This window comes from Octopus sinensis, linkage group LG15, assembly GCF_006345805.1.
Source record: "Octopus sinensis linkage group LG15, ASM634580v1, whole genome shotgun sequence".
In the NCBI taxonomy this organism is placed as follows: Eukaryota; Metazoa; Mollusca; class Cephalopoda; order Octopoda; family Octopodidae; genus Octopus; species Octopus sinensis.
In genome coordinates this window covers 6,219,988-6,236,717 of record NC_043011.1, presented here as the reverse complement: position 1 = coordinate 6,236,717, position 16,730 = coordinate 6,219,988, and the positions used below count along the sequence as shown (strand labels likewise).

Sequence of the window (16,730 nt, the reverse complement as noted above, 5' to 3'; positions counted from 1 at the left end):
TCTTATTCGGAAATGGATTCGACATTATTTCGACTAATCCTGGGCGATGGATTGGTAGAATCGTGTGGCATCCGTTTCCGACTCTTTACGTTTGTGTTCAAATTCCATCTCGCCAATTGCCAGGTCTAATCACACACACACACACACACATACATTACACGCTCTGATCCCCAACCACTGAACCATAACTGATTAAAAAAGGCTGCAAAGGGTGGCTGGTAACTGTTGCCACCGTCTGCTACTGTAGTTGAACGATGGTGGTGAATAAATATTCACATGTCAGTTAAAACAACTGTAATCGCTAAATAAATGAAATAATTGGTATTTATTTAAACGAGTGACTCTTCTCACTTGGCCCAATGGCTTCCTCAGTAGAAAATGTTTCGACCCCAGTCCATCCTGTTAGGCACAATTACACTTCTTTCCTCACGCACAGACAACTTCAAGAGCTCAAAATGGTCAATTCTTTACTCCTCGTCGCAGTTGAACTTAAAATTTCCTACAGTTAAAAAGAATGTCTGTAGGATAGATAGGAGGTTGTCCAGTTCAACATGAGAAGGGAGACTTATGGCCAGAAGCGTTCCATTCATGGACATCCTGTCTAGTTTAGGGCAATAGATGTGTGTGTGGTTTGAGGGTGATTTGATTGCTATTTCTAGCATGGCCTCTGTTCCACACAGCTGGCTGGTTTCATACCTCCACCCTTCAGACCTACACTAACCACTATGTCCAATTTTACCTCCAGCACATCGACCCATTGGAATCTTCTATTTGGTCGTGTCTTATGTTGCAGGTGTTGCTCTGCAATGATATTATTTGCGTCGAGCTGGCAGAAACGTTAGCATGCCGGGCGAAATGCTTAGCAGTATTTCGTCTGCCACTACGTTCTGAGTTCAAATTCCGCCCAGGTTGACTTTGCTTTTCATCCTTTCGGGGTCGATAAATTAAGTACCAGTTATGCACTGGGTTTGATGTAATCGACTTAATCCGTTTGTCCCCTCTGTGTTTAGCTCCTTGTGGGTAGTAAAGAAATAAATGATATTATTTGCAATAATTACAGCATGAACCTCACCAATTTCAAAGAGCCTACAAAGATTATGGGGACTGCCCCTTCCTTCAGACTCAACAATTAAAAACGAAAACCAAAACAGGCCAGGTGACCTTTTAAAGGTTCCCTCATTGGCTTCAACTTATGTTATGGTACATTCAACACCAAAGATTCTGTTATCTGTAACCCAACACTACAAACTCGATTCCAATCCGGTTAAGCAAAACAATTGTTTCTGAACTGTTCAGTCTGTTATGAAGTCCAATACACTGACAACTCTTCGCAACTATTTTCCCATTAGTTGACCCTGTGTGAAGACCAACACACTTTAATTCAACATAATTCCTTAATCTATCAACCAGCCTCCAAATCTTAACCTATCTACAAACTGTATCCTTCACTCCTTCCTTAACTTGTGCACTCACATACTACAAAACCCCGTAACAGCTATACACTGTTTCTATGAACAGAGATCTTATAAACACCCTCTGATGGGTACACTGTGGCGTCATTGGTCATTGTTGTAGTGTTACATGTTTGGTGATATGACATGCTTGAGAAAACCTGTCTGGCTAATTGAAATCATAGCCGTGACCAATACCAGTATCATGTAAGAGGCACCTTAACATGGCTGCTCTTTCTGTGTTGGGAAGTTTTTTGCTTTTTATGAATATGTCTCGTGTTTGACTGCAATTTGACTTGGTGGTTTTATTTAAGGCCAACAGAAGTAAAAGGGGTCACATATGACAGTTACTTTTACTTTAATAAAGACTTTGTTGATGGGATACAATAATGCACCTATTATTTCAATAAATACAATGTATTTGATGCTAATAATGTCCCCTAAATGATGACGTAAGGGACACAACTTAGTTTCATTCAACTATGCTGTGTCACAACATATATCAAGAAAACATGCTCTCTATTCATAAGCAACTCACAACTGGTACTACACCTCACAACAGAATGATATTGTCATGGCAACCAAGTTAGTCAAAACTGCATCCTAAATGCTAAGCTTTCACTCCTGAGCCAGCAAATGCTTCTACTCTCAACTATTTTCCTTGACCCTTTACAAAGCATGTGCCCTAATTTTTATCAAAAGTACTACTATTGTGTGTGCAATGCCTAGAACTGTATCACTGCTTGTATGTGTGGAGCACAACCAGTACCACTGCTCTCACATCTAGGACAGAACTAAATTCTGACATATCTGATAGTAAAAGTGCTTGGTGTTAAGATGAGTGTTTGTGAAAGCTGCAGTATATTCTATAATTTATGTAAATCTAGAGATTTCAGACAAATCTAAAACTTGTGAAAAGACAAACCAATCCTCTTATATTTCGAACTACTTTATAGTTCGGAATAACCTTTTCCTCTCTACTCATTATTTAACACATTGTTTCGCATACTATAACAACACACACTACATCATTTAACGTCCGCATTCCATGATGGCTGCAGTTGGACAGTTTGACAGGAGTTGGCCAGCTGGGGGGCTGCACCAGGCCCCAGTTGTCTGTTTTTGGCATGGTTTCTACAGCTTGGTACCCTTCCTAACACCAACCACCCTACAGAGTGTACTGGGTGCTTTTTATGTAGCACCAGCATACATGCTCATTATGTGGTGTTGACACCGTAACATATTTTCAATTTAATGACAGCAAATACTCAAAATATGAGGCTATTCAATGTGGAACTGGTTCAGTTGAAAGAGTGTAAGACTAAAGATTTAAAGGTCCCACGTTCAATCATCAGGTTTTATTCCTGGCTGAACCCTTTCACATTCACATTACTTTGTCAAATGCTTATTATTTATTCACAATTTTTTAAAAAGTTAATTCAGAATTATCTTGTTGCTTCAAGATTTCAAAGATGTGATTGTTTACTTTTAGAATGGCATTGTAGGGTAGGTGTGAGAGGCTGGATCTGGTCAGTTTCAACATAAAACAAGTAGAATATTTGGGCTGGATGTGGCCAGTTTAAATTCTAAAGGGTTAAGAAAAATAATCTTGACTTCAATATTTTTGCATTTTTACATGATTCTAAATATTTTGAATTTCTTGATTAATAATGAGATCCTCAAAGAAATATTTCTAATGCATATATTTACATATCGTTTTCTTTTTTTTCTGTTTTAATTTCATTATTCCTGGTTCCTGCAACAACACACAGAACAGTACAAAATGTCTTTGTCACGCAAAGAACTGGAAGATATGAAGGGGATTATGGACAAAACAGTCCAGAAGTTTCTTGGCTTCAGTGAACCTGCAGTTGTGACAGCAGCATTGAACTGCATTGACAAAGGTTACGATAAACGAAAAACTGTAGGTCAGTCATTGGTGATTTTAGTTTTTCTTCCTTGTCGTTCTTTCATGGAGTTGTCGTCTTTTATCTTTTATCTGAAACTTTTGCTCTTTGCAGATAAATTATCAACCATCCTTGATGATCAGGCTCCACGATTTACCGAAAGACTTTTTGAAGCGTGGGATGACTACAAAACCAACAGCAAACAACTAAAAACTAAGAAGCGCAAGGTGAGTAGTGCCTACAATGAGGGATTTTTTTAATCATCTAATGAAGCTAAATGTGAGAGAGAGAGAGAGAGAGAGATGAAGCAATCTTTACATGTCTGTTTTGGCATGGTTCTCGTTGAGATGGCAGCATTTTAAACTGGTTCATCTAAATCGATTCTAAGCCATGATAAGTTCTGGGGTCGCTGTAACAAGTGGACCATATGTCGACATCTCATGTCATTTCATCAGACTGCAGATTAAGAAAAGTTAACATAGCGAGGGAAATTTTCTAGACTCTTTCTGCTCTTGGAGTTTCATTGTATATATACACATGTTGTATATAGACATATATACATATTGTATATACACATGTATATACACGTATATACACATGTTGTTTATACACGTGTTGTATATGTGCATATATATGCATGTTGTATATAGACAAATATACATATTGCATATACACGTATATAGACATGTATATACACATGTTGTATATGCGCATATATATGCATGTTGTATATAGACATGTATATACACGTATATACATGTATATAGACATGTTCTATATGCACGTTGTATATACACATGTATATAGACATCGATACAGTACATATGAATGTTCTATATAGACACCAATCCAGTGTATATAATTCTTCTTTGGAATAGTATATCTCGAAGCATGCACATAAAGTTGTAAACAATAGCATGTAAATATCAGGTTGGAAATCCTTTTTAAATAGAAAATGTTGAAGGATGCTCGTGGGACTTGAAGCCATATCTCCTGTAGACATGACTGGTGTTCTACCATTGGACAAAAGCAATCTTTCAAATTTCTTCATTCATGTTATAAACTGAATTCTTGTCAGTGAGAATTGTGTTGTTGATGTCATAAGAATTTTTATGAACTTTCAAAAGAATATGAAGTAATTCTCTTTTTGGAACATTGAATCTCAAAGCACATCACATAAAGCTATAAATGATAGCATGTAAATTTTGAGTTGAAAAACCCTTCTGGATAGAAAAAAAAGTTGTATTATGTATAGTGACATAAAGGCGGTGAGCTGGCAAAATGCTTGGTGGTATTTCGTCTGTCTTCACGTTCTGAGTTCAAATTCCGCCAAGGTCGACTTTGCCTTTCATCCTTTTGGAGTCAATAAATTAAGTACCAGTTGCATACTGGGGTCAATCTAATCAACTGACCCCCCCCCCCCAAAAAAAAAAAATTTCAGGCCTTGTGCCTATAGTAGAAAGGATTATGTATATTGACTTTAACACAATGTATATAAAGAAGCTGCAAGTTAATGGGTTGGTTTCACAGAATTACTGTTCATCTCGTGACAGGAATATTGTTGTTATTTTTCTTTTTCTTTCTTTCTTGCGCAGGAAGTTGAAAAGCAAGAAAACATTACCGAAACAGTGATTAGGAAACGCAGACGTTTTATCGATGATGAAAACATTAATATTCCTGGACCAGGAAATCCAAGCCCGGGACAGCTTACTGCAGATAAGGTAAAGGGGTTTAACTTATAATTTAAAACTGACTTATCTCTTTATCCTCCTCCTCCTCATCATCATCATTTAACATCCATTTTCCATGCTGGCATGGATTGGACGGTTTGACAGGAGCTGGCAAGACTCTGTAGTCGGTTTTGGAATGGTTTCTACAGCTGGATGCCCTTCTTGACACCAACCACTTTACAGAGAGTACTTGGTGCTCTTTAGGTGGCACCTGTGCCTTTTACATGGCACCAGCATATCATCATCAGCAGCAGCATCGTCGTTTAACGTCCACTTTCCATGCTGGCATGGGTTGGACAGTTTGAGGATTGGCAAGCCAAGAGGTTGCACCAGGCTCCAATGTGATTTGGCAAGGTTTCTACAGCTGGATGCCATTCCAAATGCCAACCACTCCAAGAATGTGGTGGGTGCTTTTTATGTGCCACTGGCACAGGAGCCAGTCAGGCTGCACTGGCATCAACCATGCACGAATGGTGCTTTTTACATGCCACAACACACACACATTAAACTAATGTATGCTCAGTTGTATAGTTTCCTTGTTGGCTTTCTAGCATTATTATGTGATTTCATAACGAATCGTCAGAAAGTCAATTGTAGACCTATGGCACCTGTACTCTTCTCACTGTGCCATATGCCCATGGGCATGTGGCATAGTGATTAAGAGCATGGGCTACTAACCCCCAAGATTCCAAGTTCGATTCTAGGCAGTGATCTGAATAATGATAATGATAATAATAATAATAATAATAAAAATAATGATGATAATAATAATAAAAATAATAATGATAATAATAATAATAAAAATAATAATGATAATAATAATAATAATAAAAATAATGATGATAATAATAATAATAAAAATAATGATAATAATAATAAAAATAATAATGATAATAATAATAATGATGATAATAATGATAATGATAATAAAAATGATAATAAAAATAATGATAATAATAATAATAATAACAACAACAACATCGAAAAATGCCTTAGGAATGAGAACCCAGGTTCGAAATTTCCTCAAGACACCTGATGAAGGCTGGAGAGTATATCAGCTGAAACGTTGTGTTAACAACAAACAAGACGAAGACAAATATCTGTCTTATGTAAATAACACACCTGTACCCATATGAACAAATGCAATGAAAACAAGAAAGTGCTTGAAGATGAATGTGTGTGGTTTAGTAGTTTAGGTGTTAGATGAAAAATGTGTCTCAGCAGCATTTGGAAAGTTAACTCTAATGGACTGGCTTCCTGTTCGGGGATGGTCATGTACTCTTAGACACTTAAATGTCACAGAAACCAGGATAAATCCAGCTTGATGGGCCTATAAGCACAAGGCACACTTATATATCTTTTACTTATTTCAGTCATTAGACTGCGGCCATGCTGGGGCACCGCCTTGAAGAATTTTAGTTAAGCAGATCAACCCCAGTACTTATTTGTTTTTTATATCTAAAGCCTGGTCTCTTTTGTCAAACTGCTAAGTTGTGGGGACATAAACGCACCAACACAGGTTCTCAGGCAGTAGTGAGAGACAAACACAGATACAATGATATACATACATATATATATGTGTGTATGACAGGATTCTTTAAGTTTCCAACTACTAAATTCACTCGAAAGGCTTTGGTTGGCCCAAGGCTATAGTAGAAGACACTTACTGAAAGTGGTATGCTGTGGGACTGAACCCAGAACCATGTGGTTGGGAAGCAAACTTCTTTGTACACAGCCACATATAATCAGGCTTCATTTCTGTGTGTGTGTGTGTATATATATAGGGAGAGTTTATGAAAAAAAACAAAAGATGAAGACAGGTGGTGTACAAAACAAACAGATGTATTAGTATAACATTCAGGAATAGAAAAAATCTTTTATGTTTCGAGCCTACGCTCTTCTACAAAAAGGGACACAGAAAACAAGGAGAGAAAAAAATGTGTGTAGTGGCTAACAATCTATCATGGCGTCTGATATATATATATATATATATGTGTGTGTGTGTGGAGGTGCAATGGCCCTGTGGTTAGGGCAGCAGACTCGCGGTTTCGATTCCCAGACCGGGCGTTGTGAGTGTTTATTGAGTGAAAACACCTAAAAGCTCCACGACGCTCCAGCAGGGGGTGGTGATCCCTGCTGTACTCTTTCACCACTCTTTCTTATGTTGGCCTGCTCACTTAGCCAGCGGGGTGGCATCATTTAAAGGCTAAAACAATGCGAACGCATTGTGACCAGCGATGTGTAACAACATCTGATGGTCTGGTCGGTCACGTGATTATATATATACACACAGTGGGGTGCAAAAGTAGGTATGCAGTTATGAAAAAAGAAAACGCAGTACTCATTTTTATAAAAAAAAACCCCGAAAAGTTATGATAAAAGCTTTATGACACTGAAAATATCAAAGATGAGGCTAATTAATTGAATGTGCTAATCATCTTAATGAGTTAAGTGTTATAACATTGATGTGATACTTAGTGTATACCTACTTTTACATACACACACCCCTGTATATAATTGCCAAGTTCATCTTATTTTCTTCCTCTTCCACAGTTCCTTTTCTTTTTCAACATTTCAATTTTCAAATTGTGAATTGTTTAATCCAAGGGAATATTTTTCTCTGATTTATTTTCTCTCTTTTTTTATTTTTCAGGTCAAAGAAATGATGGCCAATGCCCAAAGAATGATACAAGAGCGCAAAGCTCAGCTCAGTATACATACTCCGAGTGTACCACCAGGAGTCGTGGGTAGTGTGGTAGGTTTCCTTCAAACATTTCTATACTGATTGACACTGTTAGCTGCATTAGATACACTGCCTGTTTTTCAAGCGTCAAGGACAATGCTACTGTTACACAGTCAGACGCTGTTGGTTCCTTCCAAAAGTGGCCACCAAGCTGATTGGCATGACAGTCTTCATTGAAATACCAATTTCTGGTCCACAGACATGTTGTCCCCTTTACTCTTCTTTCCTATCATTACTATATACAGTGACCTCTTCTCCTGAGAGCTGGCTGGTTATTGTGCTTCTGTCCTCAGTCTTATCCGACCAATCTTTCCTCCCCAAAATATCATTTCTCTGAAATTCCCTCCCAGTCCATGTTTTTTTTTGCTGCTGTTTTAAAATATCAAGCATAGGTGTGGCTATGTGGAAAGAAGTTTGCTTCCCAACCACATGGCTCTGGGTTCAGTCTTGGGCAAGTATCTTCAGGCCGACCAAAGACTTGTGAAGGGGACTTGTAGATGAAAACTGAAAGAAGCCCTTGTATGTGTATATATATATATATATATATATATATTATATATATATATATTACAAAATACAAAGTTATATCTTGAGATTCTTATATATTTATATATTTTATATGATGTTTATATATTTATATATTATTATATTTTTAAACGTCGGACTTTATATCTTTTCTGTAGATATAAATGAATATATGTATGTGTTTGATCTTTCTGTGGATTTTGTAATGTTCCTTTAGTTGCTGCTCACATTGCCTCCCCTTGGATTAATAAGTATATTCACATATAGGCGCAGGAGTGGCTGTGTGGTAAGTAGCTTGCTAACCAACCACATGGTTCCGGGTTCAGTCCCACTGTGTGGCATCTTGGGCAAGTGTCTTCTGCTATAGCCCCGGGCCGACCAATGCCTTGTGAGTGGATTTGGTAGACGGAAACTGAAAGAAGCCTGTCATATATATGTATATATATATATATGTGTGTGTGTCTGTGTTTGTCCCCCTAGCATTGCTTGACAACCGATGCTGGTGTGTTTACGTCCCCATCACTTAGCGGTTCGGCAAAAGAGACCAATAGAATAAGTACTGGGCTTACAAAGAATAAGTCCCGGGGTCGATTTGCTCGACTAAAGGCGGTGCTCCAGCATGGCCGCAATCAGATGACTGAAACAAGTAAAAGAGTAAAAGATATATATATATGCACATACAATGGACCCTCATAGCCATTCTGTGTTTTAAAAAAACCCTGTTACACTTTTATGATTAAATATTATTGGGAATCGTATAAAAAAAACTTTGTAAAAATATTTGGTGTATTGTGGAAGTAGAACCAATTTCTTGCACATAAACTTTGGCAACAAAATCTCAGGTGGACCCCAGGTGAGAGCCACTGGTTTAGAGGCTGTAAGAGCAGATTTTACAATTTAATATCTGAAAATAATTATTACCGTTTTCTGGCCAATAAACCTCATCTTTGTTATACTTATAATGCTAACATCTCATTCTGATTGCTTTCGTCTGTTTCTCATCAGATGGTCTTATTTCTTGTACCAGGGTTTGTTAAGTTCATTTTAAGCATCTGCAGTCTTCAACTGATCCCTTTTCCTGGATGCACACTTTCTAGAACTTTCTAGAATGGCCAGGATTTAAGGCTGCCAATAACCATATATTTGAATGGCTTCAACTGATTTTTAGGTGAAGATTTAGCTTTAAGTTTGTCTTTATGGTCAATTCCAATTTTGGAACTAACTCATGCTGATTTTTTTTTTCTTTTTGTCTCTTTAAAGGATTCTATTTCTTTGTCTGCGCAACCATCACCATCACAGACTCAACAGCTGATGAACGATGCTGTGGAGAAAGCTAAGCGTGCTGCTGAACTTCAAGCCCGGATTCAAGCTCAGTTGACAGGTCTTTCTACAGGAGGAACAAACATAGCACTTCCAGTCGCACAGTAGGACCACTTTCTGGTCTTTTTGTTTTTTCTTTCTCACGCCTACATAAGTAACATCTGACCTTTTCTAGTTACACCATTAAATGTAACACGATATTCTCACTGGCACTGTTAGTATTGTTTCTACAGGCAGCTGTTATACACCGTTTCTAGTCACACTGTAGATGTTGCCAGTCGATCTTTATTCACATTATAGCTGGAGGCTGTGTGGTTAAGATGCTTGCTTCTTAAACATGTGGTTCCAGGTTCAGTCCCACTGTGTGGCACCTTGCACAGGTGTTTTCTACTATAGTCCTGAGCTGACCAAAGCCTTGTAAATGGATTTCATAGGCAGAAACAGAAAGAGGCCTGTTACATGTTTATAGTTGTGTGTGTGTGAGATGTCTTGCTGTCACATGATGGTTGTGAATGAGCGTTGTTCATTTCTGAACATATCTGCCTTAGTAACAGTCTTCGTGTTTCTGTTTGTCCCTGATCATCACTTGACAAGTGGTGTTGGTGTGTTTATGTCCCCGTAACTTAGCAGTTTGGCAAAAACAGCTGATAGAATAAGTGTCAGGCTTAAGAAGAAAATTAGTACTGGTGATAGGGAGAGCATCTGGGCATAGAAAACCTGCCTCAACAAATTCATCTGACTCATGCAAGCATGGAAAAGTGGATGTTAAAAGACAGTTATGACAAACTTCTACTTTTGATGATCGTAGATGTATTTCCACCAGTCAACAGATTGAAGCTTCGGAAGACTGAGTCCCTATCTGTTCACATTGTGAAATTATGACCAATACTTACTGTTTCATTCCCATTTGTCAGTATACTCGTTTCAGCAAGCTAAAGACAGAATCGTTCCTAGAAAACACCAACTGTTATTAGACAGACAAATTTCTTCAGGCTTTTCAAACTCTTAGCAAATTCTCAAGGAATTTGTTAAGTGATTCCTTTGAAACTTGGCATCTGCTCACCAAAAGATGACATGCCAAAACTTGTTAGACTTTTAGAAGCATGGTCCTTTGAGTATTTGAATTGCAACATTGTAGCCTGTGTTTGCCAGTGAAGCAGTCATAGACTGTTGGTGAGAGATAATTAATGAGAAGGTCAAGTATATTTGATGAATGATATATAATATAATGTATATCATCATTCATTTCATCATTTTCATTTAGCGTCCACTTTCCATGCTAGCATGGGTTGGACGGTTCAACTGGGGTCTGGGAAGCCAGAAGGCTGCATCAGGCCAAGTCTGATCTGGCAGTGTTTCTATGGCTGGATGCCCTTCCTAACGCCAACCACTCCGTGAGTGTAGTGGGTGCTTTTTACGTGCCACCCACACAGGTGCCAGACGGGGCTGGCAAACGGCCACGGACGGATGGTGCTTTTTACGTTCCACCGACACGGGGGCCAGGCGAGGCTGGCAACGGCCACGATCGGATGGTGTTTTTTACGTGCCACCTGCACGGGGGCCAGGCGAGGCTGGCAACGGCCATGAACGGATGGTGCTTTTTACGTGCCACCATAATAATAATAATGATGAAATTATTGTATACAGCGCTCAGGTGCACCACAACTTGTCAAAAGTGCCTATAAAGCATATGCAGTAATGTACAAATGTCTGGAAAGTGAATGGTGTATGAATCAGATACATGCTTGTGTGTGTATGGAGGGGAGAAAATCATGTGTAGTGTTGGCGAATCTCAAGAAGCATGGAAATTTTGAAGGATGCAGTGCTCCGACAACTAACAACTGATGCCGGCAGTTTGTTCCATGCTTCAGCAACTCTTAGCGTGAAAAAATGTTCCAAAAGTCATGGGAGCTGTGCTGTTTTCTGACTTTGTAAACATGTCCACAGGTGTTAGATGGGTGGAGTTTGAAGTTGCAATAGATCTTAGAAACATCATGTGGTGTCAGTGGCATTGTTCTTTTTTGACAGTAGCAGAGTTTAGAATAGCCTTAGATGTCTCAGGTGTGAGAAATTTTGCCATCAAGAAATAAATCAAGAAGTGATGAATCTTGTTTGCTGAGCTTTGTCCTTTCATTAAAAAAAAAAAAAAAACTAAATCTAGTCCCCGTTGCCAACATTTCATTTCAATACTTCTTGACTGTTCTTGCTGGTTAATTTGAACGGAATAACTAAGAACAGTCTCGATTAGAGAGGAATATATATATATATATAAGTGTGGAACAAAAAATGGTAAACAGTAATTGCATACTGCTTGGGAGATCTTTACAGAAAAAATGTTACCAATCTAGACTTCTGCAATGCAATAGCGCCACAGTGTCGGATTCTAGATACACTGTTACATATTTCTTACAATTTGCTTTACTTACACTATCAATTTTTTCAAAAAGAAATATGTGACACATTTAATTTTGCTCTTCACTCTGCAGACTTTAGTATGGAACGTAGCACTAACCCTTTAGCCTTCGGATTACTTTACCAAATGTAATCCTTATTTATTCACATTGTTTTGAATTAGTCCTGTATTATCTCTCGTAGCTTTGAGATTTCAATGATTTGATTGTTTATTTTTCGAATGACAGTGTAGGGTAGGTGTGAGTGGCTGGTTTGAACATAAAACAAACAGAATATTTGTGCTGGATTTCACCAATTTAATTACTAAAGGGTTAAGACATAGCTTGTGAGAATATAAATAATACATTTCTTAATCTCTGAGGAATTTATGCAGTAGCAGCACGATAAAGTGATAGTGTGTTATCAACTTAATGTGACAGTCCCATGAAAGGGAAGAAAGCTACTGTTATTTAGCCCTAGGAAACACCGTTTCCTGTTGGACTTGACACATTTTCTGTGTCCTTATGCTTGTCTCCACTTTGAAAACATAAGGACACAGAAAATGTGTCAAGTTCAACAGGAAACGGTGTTTCCTAGGGCTAAATAACAGTAGCATTCTTCCCTTTCATGGGACTGTCACATTAAGTTGACAACATACTATCACTTTATAGCTTGTGAGGTTTGTGCTCATAAGGTACAGACAATGTAACTGGATCAATGAGGTGGTTTTTTTTACCAAGGTGGATTTGTATCATTGTGTTTCTGGTCCCACCAACATTGTTGCAGGTTTCTGTGCAAGTCTGTGGTAGGTCAGTCATTAAGTTAAAGTAATTGGATTAGGTGCTGCAAAATGGGTAGAAACACTGTTTTCCGGAATGATGTAGACTTTAAAATATTGTTTGAAGGTTTATAAATAATTTTTGTTGCTAATTAAGATCCCTGATTTATAATTTATATCAAATAATTTCTTTTAAAAACTTGATTTAAAATCTTTTTTTTTTTTTTTTTTTCAGGAAAAATATCCAAGCTTCCAAGTAAGTCGATTATACCACTCTCCTCCAATTCTGTGATGCTGTGCCTGGGTTAGCAACTCATCATCATCATTATTATTATTATTGGGTGGAAATCTGGCAGAATTGTTAGCATGCCTGGCAAAATGCATAGTGGTATTTCATTTACTTTTACTTTCAGAGTTCAAATTCTACTGATGTCAGCATTATTGTATATCCTTCTGGGCTTGATAAAAGAAGTACCAGTCGAGTACTGGAACAGATATAGTTAATGGTACCATCGGTCCTAGCACAAGACAGGTACTTTATTTTATTGACCCTGAAAGGATGGAATACAACAGACCTCGGTGGGATTTGAACTCAGGAAGCAAAGAGTCAGGAAAAAATACTACAAGGTATTCTGTCTGATGTGCAAACGACATCTCTGCTCATTCACTGTCTCCTGTCTTCTGTCAAAGTTTGGGGTGACCAAAGAGGTGCGGGTAAAATGTGATGCAGAGAAGCAGTGCAGAAGCCTATTGCATGTGTGTGTGTGTGTGTGTGTGTGTTTAGATGCAGATGTGGTTGTGTTGTAAGAAGTTTGCTTCACAAACATGGGTTCAGTCCCACTGCATGGCACATTGGACAAGAGTCTTCTATTATAGCCTCAGACAGTCCAAACCCTTGTAAATGGAAACTGAAAGAAACCCATCGTGTGTGTGTGTGTCTATGTTTGTCCCTGATCATCACTTGACAAGTGGTGTTGGTGTGGAGGCGCAATGGCCCAGTGGTTAGGGCAGCGGACTCGCGGTCATAGGATCGCGGTTTCGATTCCCAGACCGGGCATTGTGAGTATTTATTGAGCGAAAACACCTAAAAGCTCCACGAGGCTCTGGCAGGGGATGGTGGTGATCCCTGCTGTACTCTTTCACCACAACTTTCTCTCACTCTTACTTCCTGTTTCTGTTGTACCTGTATTTCAAGGGGCCGGCCTTGTCACTCTCTGTGTCATGCTGAATATCCCCGAGAACTACGTTACGGATGCACGTGTCTGTGGAGTGCTCAGCCACTTACACGTTAATTTCACAAGCAGGCTGTTCCGTTGATTCGGATCAACCAGAACCCTCATCGTCGTAAGCGACGGAGTGCTTCCATCCATGGTGTGTTTATGTCCCTGTAACTTAGCAGTTTGGCAAAAACAGATGATAGAATAAGTGTCAGGCTTAATAAGAAAATAAGTACTGGGGTCAATTAGTTCGACTAAAATTCCTCAAGGTGGCGCCCCAGCATGGCTGCAGTCTAATGACCGAAACAAATATAGGATAAAAGTTACACAAACACACACACACGGGTGTGAGATTGCTGAATCGGTGCATTAAATAAAAGAAAGGCCTTCTATTTGGGTCCGTCATAGTTATGTCCCTTGACACATAGGTAAAAGCTGTCATTCTGCCTTACAAGGTTGATTAGTAACACCGGTGATAATATTGGGGTAAATATCTTCAACCAAACTCTCTGGAAGCACTGCTCCAGCATGGCCACAGTCTAATAAATGATACCAGTAAGAGGACAAAAGAATATTGTTTTGGATATAAAGTAAATATTTGACCCCACTCCCAGCTGTAAACTCTAGACTGACTTTTCATATTGCAGACCAACACCCCTAATTCTTGATGAAGAAGGTCGAACAATTGATGCGAAAACAGGTCAAGCCATCCAACTGAAACATCACACACCAACTTTAAAAGTAAGTCTTGTTGTTGTTGCTGCTGCTGTTGTTGATATATATTTGCTGGTCTGTTTGGTATTTTACTATTAATTTTTGTTTATAATCACAGGCATGGCTGTTCACTTCCCAGCCATTTGGTTTTGGGTTCAGTGCCATTGAGCGGCACCTTGGGCAAGTATCTTTACTATAGCCCTGGGCTGACAAAACTGACTCAAACCTAATGAGAAGATTTAGTAGACGAAAACTGTGCAGAAGCCTGTTGAGTGTGGGATTGCTGGTAATACATTGTGTCCTTGAGCAAGACACTTTACCTCACATTGCTCCAGTTCACTCAGCTGACAAATGTTAGTTGTACCTGCAATACAAAGGGCCAGCCTTGTCACATTCTGTGTGTTACACTGAATCTCCCTTGAGAACTATGTTAAGGGTATGCATGTCTTGAGAACTATGTTAAGGGTATGCATAAGACGGTGAGCTGGCAGAATCATTAGCACGCCGGGCGAAATGCTTAGCGGTATTTCGTCTGCCGATATGTTGTAAGTTCAAATTCCGCCGAGGCCGACTTTGCCTTTCATTTTTTCAAGGTCAATTAAATAAGTACCACTTACGCACTGGGGTCGATGTAATCGACTTAATCCATTTGTCCTTGTTTAGCCCCTTGTGGGTAGTAAAGAAATAGGTATGCATGTCTTTGCTCAACTAATTGCACATTGATCTCATGAGCAGGCTGTTCCGTTTATTGGATCAACTGGAACCCTTGTCATCGTAAATGACGGTATGCCAGTGTATGTATTTGTATGTGTGTCTCTTTGTCTTGACATCATATGAAGGTAAAACCTGTTAGACTGCTGTGATCACCTGACCATCCAGTTGGATTATGGGATACAGTAAGCGAATGAATCCATGTGAAGGTTGTAGGAATTAAGAGAGATTATGGCAAAGAATGTAGGAGAGTGGATCCAAAGACCTCGGTTTTGGTGATTCTAATGTTAATGACACCAAACAATACCAGTTATATCATTGGGAATATAATGGACAAGAGATTCAGTTACAAGGTTGGACACAAGACTTGTCACCTATCTCTTGAACAATACCAGTAATGCAGTTGGGGGTTTAAGCTACAAGAACAATGTTTATTTTCTTAGTTTGTTTTTTACTGAAAGTCTGATTAAAGGCATTTTTAATGAATGAAATAATTACAATTTATAAAACCATTTAAACCAGGTTTGTCTTTGTTTTTATTTTTCTTCTTTGTCCAGGCCAACATCCGAGCCAAACGGCGAGCGCAGTTCAAAGGTTTGATAGAGAAACCTCCTGAAGAGATCAGTGAGAGTAGATTCTTTGATGGACGACTAAGGTAATCATCATCATTGTCATCATCATCATTTGTTCTTTTGTGCAATTCTTGGGATTTTTTTTTACCATAACTAAATGGCGACCCCAAAGTTACTGGTGCCATGTAAGAAGCACCTGTACTGGTGCCATGTAAAGAGCACTGATCCTGGTGCCACACGAAAAGCACCCGGGCTGGTGCCACATAAAAAGTATCCAGTAAACTCTGTAAGGTGGTTGGCATTAGGAAGGGCATTGAGTGATAGAAACCTGGTGCAGCTCTCCGGCCATGCCAGCTTCCTAATGCCAAACCATCCAACCCATGCCAGCGTGGAAGACAGACATTAAATGATGATGATAATGAATCTTGACTGTAATTCATCTTTAGCATTGTGGTTGCTATAGACATGTTATACTATTACTACTACTACTTGTTATATTAGGACTTCTACTACAAGACTTGTTATACTGTACCCACCACCACCACCACTACTACTACACTATTGTTTCCATGTCATGGTTCGTGTCTTGTCATTGGTATTATTGTCACCTCTAATTCTTGTTGACCCAATCCATCCAGCTGCAAACAAACTAACAGTTCACCTCTATAAAC

The 16,730-nt window shown here is 38.8% G+C and overlaps 1 protein-coding gene across 1 annotated transcript in view; it reads left to right on the top strand.

Moving 5' to 3' along the window:
• Positions 1-16,730, top strand: part of LOC115219926 (U4/U6 small nuclear ribonucleoprotein Prp3) — a 35,046-nt gene that overhangs the window by 2,155 nt on the left and 16,161 nt on the right. The window contains exons 2-9 of the mRNA XM_029790233.2: positions 3,224-3,379; positions 3,473-3,585; positions 4,954-5,079; positions 7,742-7,843; positions 9,617-9,780; positions 13,081-13,101; positions 14,710-14,803; positions 16,045-16,142. Coding sequence (XP_029646093.1) covers positions 3,235-3,379; positions 3,473-3,585; positions 4,954-5,079; positions 7,742-7,843; positions 9,617-9,780; positions 13,081-13,101; positions 14,710-14,803; positions 16,045-16,142 — 863 coding nt within the window. The 5' untranslated portion in view covers positions 3,224-3,234. The remainder of the gene's footprint in view (positions 1-3,223; positions 3,380-3,472; positions 3,586-4,953; positions 5,080-7,741; positions 7,844-9,616; positions 9,781-13,080; positions 13,102-14,709; positions 14,804-16,044; positions 16,143-16,730) is intronic.